A 15,596-nucleotide genomic window follows, 5' to 3' on the forward strand; every position below is an offset into this window, starting at 1 on the left:
TTTTATTTCTCTTGGCAGGACAGTGATCAATCTAAAAGGTTACTCCCTCTGTTCCTAAAAGGTGTAATAAGTGGAGCGCAGTATAAGCTTTATGTTATAGCCAGAGTTTGATTTTCGTTAGCAACTATCCTCCTCCTCAAATCCTATAGGATAAAATAGATTAGGATTAACCAATAACAAAAAAAAAATCTAAAAAGAAAATTGATACAGTACATAAAATTGTTTCATAAAAAACAGTATAATTTAAATCGTTCATTTCTCTTTGTTTTTCATAGAACACTTTCGTGTATTCAAACATTTTGTTATTCATAAATGAGAGGTTTTTTTCAATATAAGCGGACACTTACAAAATCGTTTATACCTCATCATTTATGATGTTTCAAATAAAAGAGTGATTTTGACATTCTCTGAAATGATAATCGCACTCCTAAAAGGTCGTGTAGTTATCGATTGGGGCCCCTTTATATAAGTAATTACGAAGAACACTACTGTATAGTGGACATTGGGACAAGGGGAAAAAAAAAGAAAAAAAGATTCGTATACTGGAGGATTGATGTTTTGGGCCCCACAACTCCTTCAACTCTTTCTTTTTGGTTTTTCTCAATACACCTATCTGCCCTATACGCGCTCCGGCCTCTCTCTCTCTCTCTCTGTCTCTCTTTCTCAACCGCTTTAATTTGAAAATGGTACTGGTTGCAAAACCAGGCGAGACCCACCTCGTCTCTTCTTAGGATATATATACCCTTCTACACTTCCCGTGGTTTCTTTTAATGGAGTTTTGATTCAGAAACCCCCCAGGGTACTCTCTCTCTGTCTCTGTATATATATATATATATATATACTTGATCTGTCTGTCCTGATTCTGCTGACTTGTCGTGTACCCGTTTCTGATCTTTTTAATTTTTTGGCTGACTGGTTGGATTGCTGTAAACTTCGATGAATAATTTATTTGTTTGACTTTGATTGGGAAGATTCTAGATCTGTTGTTGGGTATCAACTCCAATTTTTGTTCTAGGGTTTATGTTTCTGATTTGTGGGTTTACCTCTTTTGTTGTATTTATTTGATGGATTTTTACTATTTTGGTTGTCTACGAGTCTGATTGGAATTGAAATGATATTGAATTGTGTGACTACATGAAGGTCATTGTATGTGCATATAGAAAGTTGTGACCTTTTGAAAGGTGACTTCTTGGAATTGAAATAGAACTTTCAGATAGACATTGAATTGTGTAGCTGTATGAAGGTTAATGTATGTGAATACAGAAAGTTTTTACCTTTTAGAAATGTTTTGCCTTTTTGCTATTTAGTTCTTCCTTGCATGTTCGCGCAAAATTAAGATCAGCGAATGCTACATTTCATTCAAGTCAATTTTGTTGAGTGTGTAGTTTTTGTGTAACTTTTTCGATGCCTAGAAAATCGGAACTCCTTGGCTACAAGGACATACCATTCACAAAGGTACTTTTTTTTTTTTTTATCCGCACCATCCACGAAGAGACTTGGTGACAATAATTTATGCACTCGTTTGATATGCAGTGGAATGTAGGAAACTCGGAGTTAGCTTGTCATGAATTGGATGCTTCAACCTGCAATGTTTTCAGTGGAAGTTGATTTTTTTCCCCATACTTTTAGGTTCCAAGATTTGTATACTTGGAGATTAGTTTGAAGTTTCAGTTTTTTTGTTTTCAGTGGAAGTTGATTTTTTTCCCCATACTTTTAGGTTCCAAGATTTGTATACTTGGAGATTAGTTTGAAGTTTCAGTTTTTTTTTTTTTATTTGACGCTTGGAAAGTTGTACTTGTGAAGGGTGCTGATGCTTTTGTACGGTATTAGGTAATAGATCCTGAGAGTGTCATTGCGGACGACTTGAATGTTTTTTTCCTCATGGCATAATCGAGTTGTATAGTTATTACCCCAGAAAAACAATTTAGTTGTAAGTTGTTATTTCAACGGAAGGGTCTTGTATGACTTCAGCTATTGGTTTTCAAACCGTGGGGTGAACCGTGGCCACTTAAACCATTGCCCTTAGTGCATTGAAGTAATAATTTTCTGGTTTGAATTGCTAGGCTAGTAATTTGACCCCAGGAAATTGTGTGACATCTGATTACTTGCATGGATACTGGAATATAAGTTCCTTGGAGGACTTATACGTGATTATCAATATGTCGGTATAAGTTTAGAAGTGCATTAATTTTGTCAATCTTATATTGGCATGTGTTGATACAGTTTGTCATTCAACCAATGGCATCTGGAAATGCTTATTTTGAGGACATCCGGAGTAGTCCTGAGGTTGTTGATCCTCCTCAAAATGAAGACATGATGGATGTTGGTGAACATGTGAATGATCCTGCTCAAACTGCTTTGAAACCGAATGTGACTGTTTCCAGCAGCGTTCGTGAACTATTGGAATGCCCAGTATGCTTAAATGCAATGTATCCTCCTATCCATCAGGTCGGTCACTTCATGAAACTTTCAGGCACTGTTGATCTTTTTTCTGCTGTGTTGTGATAACTTTTTGAAATCTCACTTGTACAGTTACAGGTTTTTGGGTTTCCACTGCATTTTAATAGTTTGCTAGCCATTACTATAATAGTTGTATTCGCACATGAAGTGTAATTTAGTTGATTAATTGCTTGGTGTATGAAACTAGTTATGGTCAAATTTATTGACAATTGTCAGATGTTATCGACAAATAGAATGACTAACAAAACAGAAAACCCAAATGTGGTGTTCCTCAATCACAACCGTTAAATGCTTGTAACTCCTTGATAATCATTTCCTTGGAAAGTTGTCTTTTCTATGAGCGCTGTAGAATATTAGTATTGACGTAATTGCTTGCTTTTTTTGCTTGTACTCCTCTTTTTGGTTGCAGTGCTCAAATGGTCACACATTATGCTCTGGTTGCAAGCCCAGAGTGCATAACAGGTGCCCCACTTGCAGGCATGAACTTGGCAACATCAGATGTCTAGCTTTAGAGAAGGTGGCTGCATCACTTGAACTTCCGTGCAAATATCAAACCTTTGGGTGCATAGGCATCTACCCGTACTACAGCAAGCTAAAACATGAAGCCCAATGCGTATTCAGACCCTACAACTGCCCCTATGCTGGATCAGAGTGTACAGTCATTGGTGATATTCCTTACCTGGTGGCCCATTTGAAAGATGATCACAAAGTTGACATGCACAATGGCAGTACTTTTAACCACCGTTACGTCAAATCAAATCCGCATGAAGTTGAGAATGCAACATGGATGCTTACGGTATGATTTTGTCTTCTCCAACTCTGAATTCGGACCTAGTGTTTTGATGGGTAGGTTACTCGGACATCCATCAGGGCCATCACTGTGCTTAATTGAGGTACTGAAGGCGATGGATTTGGACTCCCCTGTTTTAATAGGAACCTTAGACACGAATATGAGTGGATTAGAAGCTTGTGGCCTTGGTTTTGAGGCAAGAAAAGTTACAAACACAAAAGAAAACTACTGAGAAGTAAACAGGAAGTGAAGTTCGAGGTCCAGACTTTAATCTAGTGTGGCGTGGACAATGGCCAAGTTAATTTCAGTTCCACCTTCCTTTTTTTTTTTTGTTTGGGTTTACTACTCTTAAGCATATTTTTGTTCATGGCATTGTCATTTATGGGCGGGTGTTTCATTCAAATATGTCATCATGACCATGTTTAGTTCCTTTCTGTCGCCATTTTAAATTTATGTAACATGGAATGCTTACATTGACTTGGTCCGCTGCCTTAAATTGTGGGAAGTAGGGGTAGCTGCTGTGCTTCTCTAGATTACTCATCATGTAAGAATTCTTTCAAGCAATAAACCTCCATTAAGGCAAAATATTTCATATCATTATGCACAACACACATTTCTAAGAGCTTCATTTTGTCTTGCTGATGCCCTCTGGATTTTTCAATATGACATCAGACTTGTCAAATAAAATTTTGCGAATCATTTTGGGTGCTAAATTCACAGTTTTTGAGCAATGGTGTGTTATGTATAGGATTGTTTGTTCTGAAACCCAGATCACTAGGTACTATTTTTCGTGAGTATGAATCTCCCTGTCACTGGATTCTAATCTTGTGCCATCTCCAATCTCCAGGTATTCAGTTGCTTCGGGCAGTTCTTCTGTTTACATTTCGAAGCATTCCAACTGGGTATGGCTCCTGTCTACATAGCGTTCCTGCGATTCATGGGCGACGATAATGAGGCAAAGAACTACAGTTACAGTCTTGAGGTGGGAGGGAATGGAAGGAAGATGATTTGGCAAGGGGTGCCCAGAAGCATAAGGGACAGCCATCGGAAGGTCCGGGACAGTTTTGATGGTCTCATTATCCAACGCAACATGGCTCTCTTCTTCTCAGGAGGAGACCGTAAAGAACTAAAGCTCAGAGTTACAGGAAGGATTTGGAAGGAACAGTAATGCAGTGAACTTGCATTTCGTGGCTTCACCATATTAGTCAAGTAGATTTACCAGTTGCGATTAGGAGTTCATGGATCTTAGGCAAACGCTCTTTGCTTGTCCATACACTTAGATCAGTGGGAAGGCGTGCTGTATCTCTGCAACTAGAGGTTGTTCCTTCTTGTTAGATTTATTAGAATTGTTGCAGCAGTTAGAATTTCTTTATTTCCATGCCTGGAAGAACACGTTGATTCTTGGAACTGCTCGAGAGGTATCAAGATGAAAATTTTCCCTGATTGATTCTCTGAACTTTGCACCTTGTATCGGGATTCAATCTATCTTTCTTTTTTTTTCAAGTTGAATGTTTTAGTGGAGGTTGGAACTGAAAGTTCGTGAATACTCAATGAACCTCCCTGACTAATGGAGTAACATTTGTGCAATAATTTAAAATGTAACGCTAATTTTTTCTGTCTATGCAAACATTTGATCCCCTTAATAAAGGAATAGAAGACAACATTAGTATGCTGTCTTCCTCTTTTCGAACTATATCAGCTGCACCAGGCGGAATCAAAACTCTTTGAGATGCAGAAATCTATCGAACAAAAAACCTCTGTTCCGACATGAATTTATCGAATGGCTAGTCAACCGAAGAAAGGTATATGTTTGAACACAAAATACAAAAAATCCTTGATGGTATCGACTTTGCTCACCCAATAGCTACAGCCTGGGAGAACTTCAACTTACAGGGATGGACCAAAGTGCTCCTGCCTGGGAGGGGTTCCTCATTCCCGCTAACAGAAAAGCATGAAGAAATCAACTAATGAAAATGACTGAAAACCGTGCTCCATAAAACAAGTTCCATTTCGTTGTGTAATTTTTATTAGCTCATTTATGGGAGGGAACGAGTCCATGAACTGCTGCTCCTTTACCAGGTTTCTGGACTTGTTTTTGTTTTTCAAATCATCAGCAAAGAAGATAAACAAGCTCCCAGGGCTCCATTTGAGCGGGCATGCCCTTGACACCTATAATGAGTTCAATTTCCAGAAACCAACTTAAAATTTGACAAACGGCTCACAAAACTGAAATATGCATAGCATCCATATATATCAAACGGCTCACAAACTGAAATATCCATCCAGGAACCACAAGCTTCAAGTTCCTCTAAGATGGGCCAAATATGAAATCCGATAATAGAGTGATAACAGAATTCCAACAAAAACCGGGGGAAAAAAAAAGTGATCGCAGAACTCTGAACCTACTTACACTACGCTATGCATAAATAGAGGGAGCAGACCCAGTTAGAGCCCGTTTTGCAGCAAAACATTTCTTTATCCCATCCTTGGAGCCCGTACTCACGAGCTTCCTCTCCAGGTTCCACTGTCTTTACAATTTCACACCCACAATTTTGACGTCATGATAAAAGAAATGACATGAACAACAGTCATGTTTCCATAATGCTATGTCAGGATCTTCGATTTGTAGTACAAAAAGAAAAGAAAAAAAAGAGGCAAAACATAAGGAAAAGAAAGTTAAAAACCTTTTTTCCCCACTCTCTTTTGGCAAAGGTTAGAAGAAAGTGAACAGTAGTTATCATGCTTTTAAATAACCTCCACCAACAGAAATTTGCTAAGTACTTTCGCCTCTGCTTTCATTTTTTCCCCATCTTTCGACAAAAACTAGCACAATACCATCTGTGAGAAGCGAATATAGAATCACAATATTTTGGCTCAAATTTTGACCTACAACTGGATTTAGACAACAGTTAAAAATTGCTCGAATAAAGTTCATTCCACTACAATGAACTATAGCGATACCAGATGAGGAAATATCATCATAACTGTTGTAGGCCAAAATGGGTTTAACTCTCCAGCAAGTCTCGTTGCCCCACAGAGAGAAACTCTACCGAAGGCCAGAAATGAACAGAAGATTTTTGATTCCATTGCAGAACGGCAACAAAAAGAATAGGGAAAAGTCCACTTTCACCCCCTGTGGTTTTGGCCATGTGCGGATACACCCCTTATGATTTAAAAGTGTGCACATAACCCCTTGTGGTTTTAAAATTGCGCGGATAGACCCCTTACCGTCATATTTTCCATCCATATTAAATGAGGTGTATCTCGCACGCCTCTAGAATGTAATCTGAGTTGTTCATAATGTATTAAATAAAGAATAGAGTATCTCTATAAAAAATCATCTTGATCAGGCATCAATAACCCAGTGATCTAATTTTTAGTAAATTCAAATTTAAAATTTTAATTTCATAACAAAATCGATTCAACCATGAGCTTTTCATTTTTTGATTGACTTGAATTTTAGCATAGATGTAGTACTCGTCAAAATTTACAATATTAACGGTTTGGATTCAATTTTTGGTATAAGGGATGGTGTGGATAGATTTAAAAAAGAAGAAGAATCAACGGACATGATGAGGGTATATTGGTCTTTTACTGTTGTGTCCGTTAATATGGATGAAAAACACGACGGCAGGAGTCTATCCGCACATTTTCAAAATCACAGGAGGTTATGTGCACACTTTTAAACCATAGGGAGTGTATCCGCACATGGCTTATACCACAGGGGGTCAAAGTGGACTTTGCCCAAAAGAATATCACCAATAACATCCAGATCCACATAATAACATTCATGAAGCGATGTTCACCCAATTTTCTTGGGACACCCAATGCTGAGTAAAATTTACAAAGAACTCAGAGGTCATGGATGTTTTGAAGAAAAATAAAGAAAAAGCTGTTTACACCTAATGTTAATGAAGAATAAAAAAACTTATGGCAAAACATGCGAGCAAATTCATTGAAAATTAAGAAGCCTTGAAAATTGATATGAGAAAGTAAATAAGTCTAGTTATGTACCGCAAGGAGCTTAGAGCCAACATCTGGGGGTAATCAGCAGCTTATCCAAACGGGGTTTTCAACAAGCAGATATCTGGTACAACCTGCGGAAGTCAGAAACAGCATAAGCTAACTTGTTCTAAACTTGAGTAGTTAATTCAATACAGAACAATCCCAATGCAAACCTGCAGTAAAATCCATCAGAGACGTCGAATTACACTGTTTCCAACTTGCAGATGTACAGAATTATGCACCATGTTCCACCAATGCCGTGAAGCAAAAACAAAAGTGGATTGTGCAAAAACCAGTTGCAAATCAGTTACCAAAACATCAATGAACAATACTGGTTACAAGGGCCTTAATTAATTTACAAAGTCCACCTTCAAATTGTATGGGAACTTATCTTTTACAAAACCATCCTACAAAGACTAATCAGGAACATTGAAATATTATTTTCCAAGGATTTTCATCTGCCGGCGACGAAAATATTCTGCTTGATGTGGAGGCATTCCAGTTGTATCCATCAACATTATTCTCTCCTCCTCTTTTAATTGTTCTAGTGTAAGCCTCTGTTGCTCCAGTGCAAGCCTCTCTTGCTCTTGAAGATATGTTTTCTCAAATTTGTCCATTTTCTTCTCATTTGTTTTCTGCTCATCTTCCTTCGAATCATGTATTAACATTGCAAGAGGTGAACTTGTACAACCATTTTCCCGGTCTTGGCTACTTTGTTTATTTGACAGATCTGCTTCAACCTTGTCTCTTGGTTGTCTCTCCGCATCTAAAATGGCATCGTGTGAGGCATCAACATCCCCTACATTTATCAAATCTGGAGTAGAAGGAGAAGAGGTGTGTGGAAATGCACATCTATTCCGTTTTGGCTTATTTCTTTTTTTACCATCCTCCTTCCATTTTGGCTGGTCCCTCAACTCATTCCAGCAATGTTCAAATGGAAATGAGGATCCATACAATTCACGGTACTTAACTTTCGCCTGAAAAACCTGAAAATAGGTAAATACCACAGTTAAACCTAGGAAGACAGCAAAAGTTATAACTATGTGAATTTTCAGTGCTATTAGAACCTGGTCTTTATCAGGCACACCACTATGATGCCTGGATTCAATTTGGGCAAAGCATGCACAGAACTTATTCGTGGCAAGTTGAATTGTCGACCAACGATGCATTAAAGAAGTTTCACTACGTTCAGAAATGAAGTTCTTGTGCTCATGGAAGTATTCCCAAACTCTTAACCAGTACGTCTTGTGTTTTTGCTCATTCCCTTGTATTGCATCTAAGTTGATGTTAAGCCATGCCGATACAAGGAGAATGTCCTCTTCTAACGTGAAGTTGCTACCTCGTTGTGTTCTACTGGTTGTTGAGCTCTCTTTTTGGGAGAATTGTGCTGATTGATCCCCATGACTTGAATATTCCATCCTATGTTCATCTTCATGGTTGGAACTTTCAGGAAAAGGGTTGGTGTCGCATACATCTCCTTGAGAATCAACCTATCATAATTCAGATATTATCTAAGATATATATAGTTAAAATCACAGAAAGGAATAAAATGCTATTTAATTTCTAGAGTAAGAAATGCCCAATTAATTTCAAAAGAGCTACAAATCTGTTTCGACCTTGTAGCTCGGTGGTCTCTCTGCATCTAAAATGGTATCATGTGAGGCATCAACATCCCCCACATTTATCATATCTGGAGTAGAAGGAGAAGAGGTGTGCGGAGTTGCAGATCTATTCCTTCTTGGCTTCTTTTTTTTACTATCTTCCAACCATTTTGGCTGGTCCCTCAACTCATTCCAGCAATGTTCAAATTGAAATGAGGATCCATACAATTCACGGTACTTCATTTTTGCACGAGTAACCTGAAAATAGATAAATACAACTATTACGAACTAGGAAGACAACAAGAGTCATAAAGATGTGAATTCTCAGTGCTATTAAAACCTGGTCTTTAGCAGGCACACCAGTATGATGCCTCAATTCAATTTGGGCAAAGCATGCACAGAACTTATTCGTGGCAATTTGAATTGTCGACCACCGATTCATTAAAGAATTTTGATTACGTTCAGATTTGAAGTTCTTGTGCTCATGGAAGTACTCCCACACTCTTAACCAGTACGTCTTGTGTTTTTGCTCATTCCCTTGCACTGGATCTAAGCTGATGTTAAGCCATGCCGATACTAGCAGAATGTCTTCTTCTATCATGAAGTTGCCACCTCGTTGTGATTTTTTGGTTGTTGACCTTGCTTTTTGGGCGAGTTGTGATGATTGATCCCCGTGATTTGAATATTCCATGTTATGTTCATCTTCAAGGTTGGACCTTTCGGGAAAAAGAACGGTGTAACATCCATCTCCATGAGACTCCACCTGTAACAATTCACATGTTATCTAAACACATACATAGTTAAAATCACAGAAAGGAAAATTTGTAGAGTAAGAAAGGCCCAATTAACTTCAAAGTGCCACGGATATAAGACCATTATGCTTATTTAGCATTCTTGATTAAGAAAGTCAAAATTTCAACAGAAATCCACTTCTCTATGAGAACTGCAGAAACTGATCAATTACATTTTTAACTTCCAGAGCAAGATATGCCAAAGTAATTTAAAGTTATGCACATAAGATTTTTAACCCTCATGTTGAATTATAGACCAAAACGACTTCTCCTTTCTACAAGAACGATAAAAGCTGATCAGCTCACATAAACTTCCAATATAGGCGTGTGCGCACACACACAAAAAGAAGAAGAAGAAACACTTGGAAGCAAAAAAAAAAAGAAGAGTAAATCAGCAGCTTCTTGAATCCTTCAACATCGGCAGGTCTTGCCAATCTCTCTCTCTCTCACAGACACACACACACACACAAACCCCCCCCCCCCCCCCCCGAAAACCAACGTAAAATCAATTTCTATACTAATCTACCAGTGGCTCAATTACTGGAATAGGTCTATTTAACAAAGAAAAAGGAAACTGGGCTGGGCTGGGCCAATGTCGGCCGGAATAAGCTTTTTGCGAATGTTGGCCTGATATATGAGAAACCGTGAAACCCACACAACTGGATGGAGGGGGTGGCTGATCCCCTGCAGAATTCCGAAATAGGAGTAAATCTTAGCAATTAAGGTAACTTGTACACCCTCCGTCCCATAATATTTGTCCGGTCCGCAAAACGAGGACTATAAAATAATGTATTTCTTTCAAGAAAAAATTCAAATTTTTTTCATAAGTTAAAAGAACTCGTCAAGATCTAGTAAATTGTTGAATTTTTTTCCAACTTTTCTTACAAAAATTGTATTATTTTTACGTCTCCGTTTTGCGGACCGGACAAATATTATGGGACGGAGGGAGTATCTTTTAGAGATACATCATCACCCAGTGGCCCTGCCAACACAGGTTTGCCGCCCTCAATGATCAAATTATTGTGCTAGACGTCCACTGTATTGCATGAATATATAGAAGTGCGAGAAACAAAATGCTAATACTTTTCGTCATCTCTTTATACTTTAGATTCCACAACATCCATTCCCAAATTGGGTTGGCTTACTTTGATGTTAACATAGTCCCACCAGTTATTATACTAAACTAAGGATCATGATTGGTTCGTTAGAGTTTTACAAGCAGTTATTCTACTAACCTAAGGATAATGATTGGTTTGTTAGAGTTTGCATTAAGGATAAAACTAAACCAACCCAAAAATGTGAGCCAGTAAACATCGAATAAAGTTGGCCCCTCTTACCCACAAATCCTGCGTCCAACACTACCCGGAACCTTGGCATATAGGCATGAAGTCGGAATAAAAGCTAGATGCAAATGAAAAGATACCCACAAACTAATACAACACGAAAATACCCCAAAGCCAGCTACAGCACTAGGTAGATGTACTTTGTGCAAAAGGAAATATCTCAAAGCATCTCCAGCTTTAAGCAAAATTCATAGCCAAGGCCATCATTTAGCACAATCTCCCTGAATTCTATTTCCTAGCCATAGTCAAAACCATAGCCAAATTTAGCTTTGCCAGTGAAGCGAATTGATGTTGGTTGTATCACTCTCCAGGTGGGCTTAGACAAAATGGCTCAAAGCCATATTCTCTGTTTTAACAATCTCAACATGACCAAATAGGTCATTTGATATTACGGTCTTCCTAACTGCCTCGTAAACAGTGATTAAGATACAACCCAAAGCGGTTTGGCAGAGTGGCATGACACAACCACCAAAGGGCTTCCTCCCCAAGAGATCGCAAGGTCAAATATCACGGAGGTCAAACGTTCCAAACATTGGGGCCACTGGGGTTTGTCCAGGCGTTAACTTTAGGCCTCGGGAAAAGTAAGGTGTGCGTGAACTGGCCCGAACAACCAATTGTTTTTCGAAAAAAAAAAAAAGGAGTTAATTAGAAACAATTACAACACGCTAGTTAAACTGCAGGTAGTTCTAAAGAATTATAACATCAAAACTGTCGCTAATAATTAACAAAGGCACTCCGGTTCGAGTTTGCGTTCATTTGTCAAAAGTTGTTTGTGTTAGTTTGCGAGAAGTTAGTTATCAAATTTGAACAAATTACTAATTGGTTCATTGACTTCTGATGTATGCAAAATGAGCTACTTGAGATTGCTTCAAATCTCATTTGAGATCGGCTCAACTCGTTTATAAGCTTGAACATATTTTCGATAAATTTTCAAACCTTCCGAAACATACCAGTACACTCAAAAACACTTGATCACACAATTCGACACATTAAATCTCACCTTGTCACCAACATCCAGCAATGCATCGGCAGCTTCAACAACTTCAGCGTCAACAACCTCCCTCCGATTATGATTCTCCCGAAGGAACTCCGCCACCGCTCTCTCCACCTCCTCGGACACTCTCCCGTTCTCCTTCAAAACCCTAACCACCTCGCTCACCTTCACCATCGCGTGCAACTCGATCCCTTCCTCGGCGAGCCTCTCCCTCCCCCCTATCTCCCCGTCCACCACCGCCACCGCGTCGACCACCTTCATCCCCGCCGCCCTCGCCGCCGCCGCCGCCTCGATAACCTCGTCCCCGCTCGTGACGAAGTTGTCGACCACGAGGCAGGTCTGGCCGGCGGCGAAGACGCCGTCGAAGGTGTTGGCGGCGCGCGGGACGAGCATGGGGGCGTCGAGGGAGGTGGACAGGCAGGTGGCGAGGGGGAAGGAGGACTGGGGGAGGGCCGCGAGGAGGTCGAAGGAGGTGCTGGTTAGGGTTTGGGAGATTAGGGTTTGGCAGATTTGGCGGAGGAGGGAGGGGAGGGAGATGACGTGGCGGAGGTCGATGTGAACTGGGGAGGTGGTGGCGGAGGAGGTGGCGGAGGAGGTGACGGCGGAGATGTCGTGGAGTTGGAGAATCAGAGACTCCATTGTTGGTGGGGGCGGTGGTGATGACGTCATTGTTTCTCTCTCTTTCTCTCTCTAACGCTGTCTCTGGGAAACAGAGAGCTGCGTTGTGGAGGGGGTTAATTTGGCGAGACGTGAGTGCGGGTGGAAATAGATTTGGTTTATTTTTTGCCCTAAGTTTTAGGGAGCTTCGGAATGCGAACTATATTTGGCTTAGTACACCCTCAATTATGCTAAAAACACTTCGGTATGTTTGGTTTCGATGGAATTGAATTGAGGATGGAATGGAATTCGAAAAAATGATATTGAAATATCATTTCCATTCCCACGTTTGATTGTGCTTAGGAATAGTCATTCTCATCCGCAATGAAACAATGTGGCAATAGTAGTTTCTGTAGTGGAAATAGTAATTTTTTGAGTGATAATAGTAATTTAATTGTGGTTCGAATGGAATCGGAGGAAATGAGATTGGAATATCCATTTTATCCTTAAGTTTGGTTCTACTTAGGAATAATCATTCTTATCCGCAATGAAACGATGTGGCAATAGTAGTTTTGTAGTAAAAATAGTAATTTTTGGAGTGACAATAGTAATTTTTGGTGTGACAATAGTGAATCTTGGAGTGACACTAATAATTTTGGTGTGGTAAAAAAATGGAATGACAATCCCTTAGTTTTTTTAGTATAGAATGATAATTCCTTTATTAATGTGAATAGTAATTCCATTTGAAATAATCATTACATCATTTAATAGTTAACCAAATATGAGAATAAGTATTCCATAGAATGATCACTTTCATTCTAACGTTGATTCTATTGAACCAAATATAACCTTAGAGTGCTGAGTTGGTCACCATTGTACACGTTGTAAAGGAGATTTCAAGAATGGTACTTCGAAAAAACAAAAGATTGATTATTTATTTTCCCGGATGAAGGTTGTTTGTGAGGTTAGTTATTTGTTATTTGTTATTCCTTTAGACCATCTCCAATCTCAACCCATTTTAAGACCCAAATATAAATTTCTGGCAAAAATGTCATAAACTCATCTCCTATGCATTAACCAAATTCTTCCCCATATTAGGTTTTACTCATTTTCTTTGCCTAAAGTGGAGATGGAATCCCTGAATAACTGACGATGAGATACATAGCCACAAGTTTCAACAAGCCAAGCAGTCGAGCAAGGAAGAGACAACATCCTACCTATGACTTCGTCCCTGCAAAAAGGGAAAATTTCAAAATAGCACCTTATCTTTCACACAAATCATACACAGGCACCTGACCTTTTAAAATTATCAAAAAAACACCTAACCTATTTAAAAACTCTTTAATTTTTCACCCGCCGTTAACTTCCCATCCAAAACAGACGGAAATGCTGAAAATGTGCATTTTGGCACGAATATTGGCAAAACAAGATTAAGGCTCATTTTGGCAAAACACAATATTATACTCATAAACAAGATTAAGGCTCGATTTGGCTTTAAAAGTCAATTAATAACTTAATTTTTGTTTTTATTCAAAAGAAAAAAAGCACAATTGTTAGTTTTGGGTCAAGACGAATCAATAGGTCACAAAAATTACTTAACTTTTCAATCCAAACCCACCCTAAATAAGGAATCAAGCTTAATTTAGTAATTAAATACCCCTAACTATGTAGCCAAATAAGATTACTCTATATTAAATAAAGAAAAAGGCAAAAACAAAAAACATAGAATAGTCATGGGTGGGTAGAAAAGTGACTGAGTTAAGTAATTTTTGTGACTTATTGATTCATCTTAACCCAAAACTTACAAATGCGTTTTTTTTAATAAAGAAAGAAAAAAATTAAGTTATTAATTGACTTTTAAAGCCAAATCGAGCCTTAATATTGTTTATGAGTATAATATTGTGTTTTGCCAAAATGAACCTTAATTTTATTTTGCCAATATTTATGCCAAAATGCAAATTTTCAACATTTCCGTCTGTTTTGGATTGAAAGTTAACAGCGGGTGAAAAATTGATGGGTTTTTAAATAAGTCAGATATTTTTTTTGATATAATTTTAAAAAGTCAGGTGCCTATGTGTGATTTGTGTGAAAGGTCAAGTGCTATTTTGAAATTTTTTCCAACAAAAATATCAAGCTCCTAGGCAGGCTAGGCTCCTAGCTAGCTAGCTACTACCTGAAAGAATGACTTCGGTTTACAAGAAACGAGGTTTTAATCAACATCCTAACAAGCATCTCTCAATGTTATCGATCAGGATCATCAACCTAAAGAACTTCCCAAAACATTTCGGAAGCGTTCTTCAAATGACATGGGCATGGCCGAATTGCCGCGTAACTTTGGAGCTAGGCCAGGGGTAGTCTATGTAATTCAATTGCATAAATTTATCTAAATGGCGGGAATGGAACAAATCCGTAATCTCTCAAGTTACCAAAATCTCTCTCAAATCCTCTTCTTCTGCTATCCTCCTGTCTTCTTCCTCCAATGCCTTTCTAGCTTTCACTGGCTTCAAATATTTGCCAACTTGCTCATGAAAATTTGTCATGTATTCCACAAGCTCTTGGGGCAATTGATCTCTGATTAATCTTCTTGGACCCAGTCGAGAATGACCCAATTGAAGGGGTTTGAGATTGTGGCAATTGGTGAGGAGGAGGACGGTGGTGGGTGAAGCGATGACGTTTTGGAAGAGGTTGGAGAGCTCGCCTTGGTGGCATCTTGAATTGGGTTTGAGGAAAGAGAGAGGGTTGACTGGAGGAGACGACCTCTGCAAGCTTCTAAGTTTTCAGTAGTACCCCTGAAGCAATCGAAATCTCATTTCCCTCAGTAGTGATTGGGGGTCAGACAAATATTGATCCTCTTGATCATTTGGTCAACCCTTGCTGATGCCAGATAGCTTGTATAAATTTTGAAGATGATAGTGGCAATCTTGAAAACAAAATAGGTTTGGCGATTTCACGTCTACATCCCCAAGTCAGAAAAAAATCGAACTATTGGTAAGAGATACGGTTGAGTGTCGAGGA

General features: G+C 38.8%; 2 protein-coding genes across 2 annotated transcripts; one reads left to right on the forward strand and one right to left on the reverse strand.

The window, feature by feature from the left end:
- The first annotated feature begins 513 nt into the window (after window positions 1–513).
- LOC131334767 (E3 ubiquitin-protein ligase DIS1) lies at window positions 514–4,706 on the forward strand. The gene is made up of 4 exons (XM_058370005.1): window positions 514–799; window positions 2,224–2,448; window positions 2,870–3,256; window positions 4,098–4,706. Exons 2-4 carry the CDS (start codon window positions 2,239–2,241, stop codon window positions 4,416–4,418), a joined length of 918 nt encoding a protein of 305 aa, XP_058225988.1. The 5' UTR covers window positions 514–799; window positions 2,224–2,238; the 3' UTR covers window positions 4,419–4,706.
- A 2,809-nt stretch (window positions 4,707–7,515) lies between these two features.
- Window positions 7,516–12,922, reverse strand: LOC131334758 (uncharacterized). The gene is made up of 5 exons (XM_058369993.1): window positions 11,991–12,922; window positions 9,197–9,619; window positions 8,872–9,114; window positions 8,323–8,745; window positions 7,516–8,241 (listed from the first exon to the last, which is right to left on the reverse strand). Exons 1-5 carry the CDS (start codon window positions 12,651–12,653, stop codon window positions 7,693–7,695), a joined length of 2,301 nt encoding a protein of 766 aa, XP_058225976.1. The 5' UTR covers window positions 12,654–12,922; the 3' UTR covers window positions 7,516–7,692.
- Window positions 12,923–15,596: the final 2,674 nt, after the last annotated feature.

This window comes from Rhododendron vialii, chromosome 7a, assembly GCF_030253575.1.
Source record: "Rhododendron vialii isolate Sample 1 chromosome 7a, ASM3025357v1".
Lineage (NCBI taxonomy): Eukaryota > Viridiplantae > Streptophyta > Magnoliopsida > Ericales > Ericaceae > Rhododendron > Rhododendron vialii.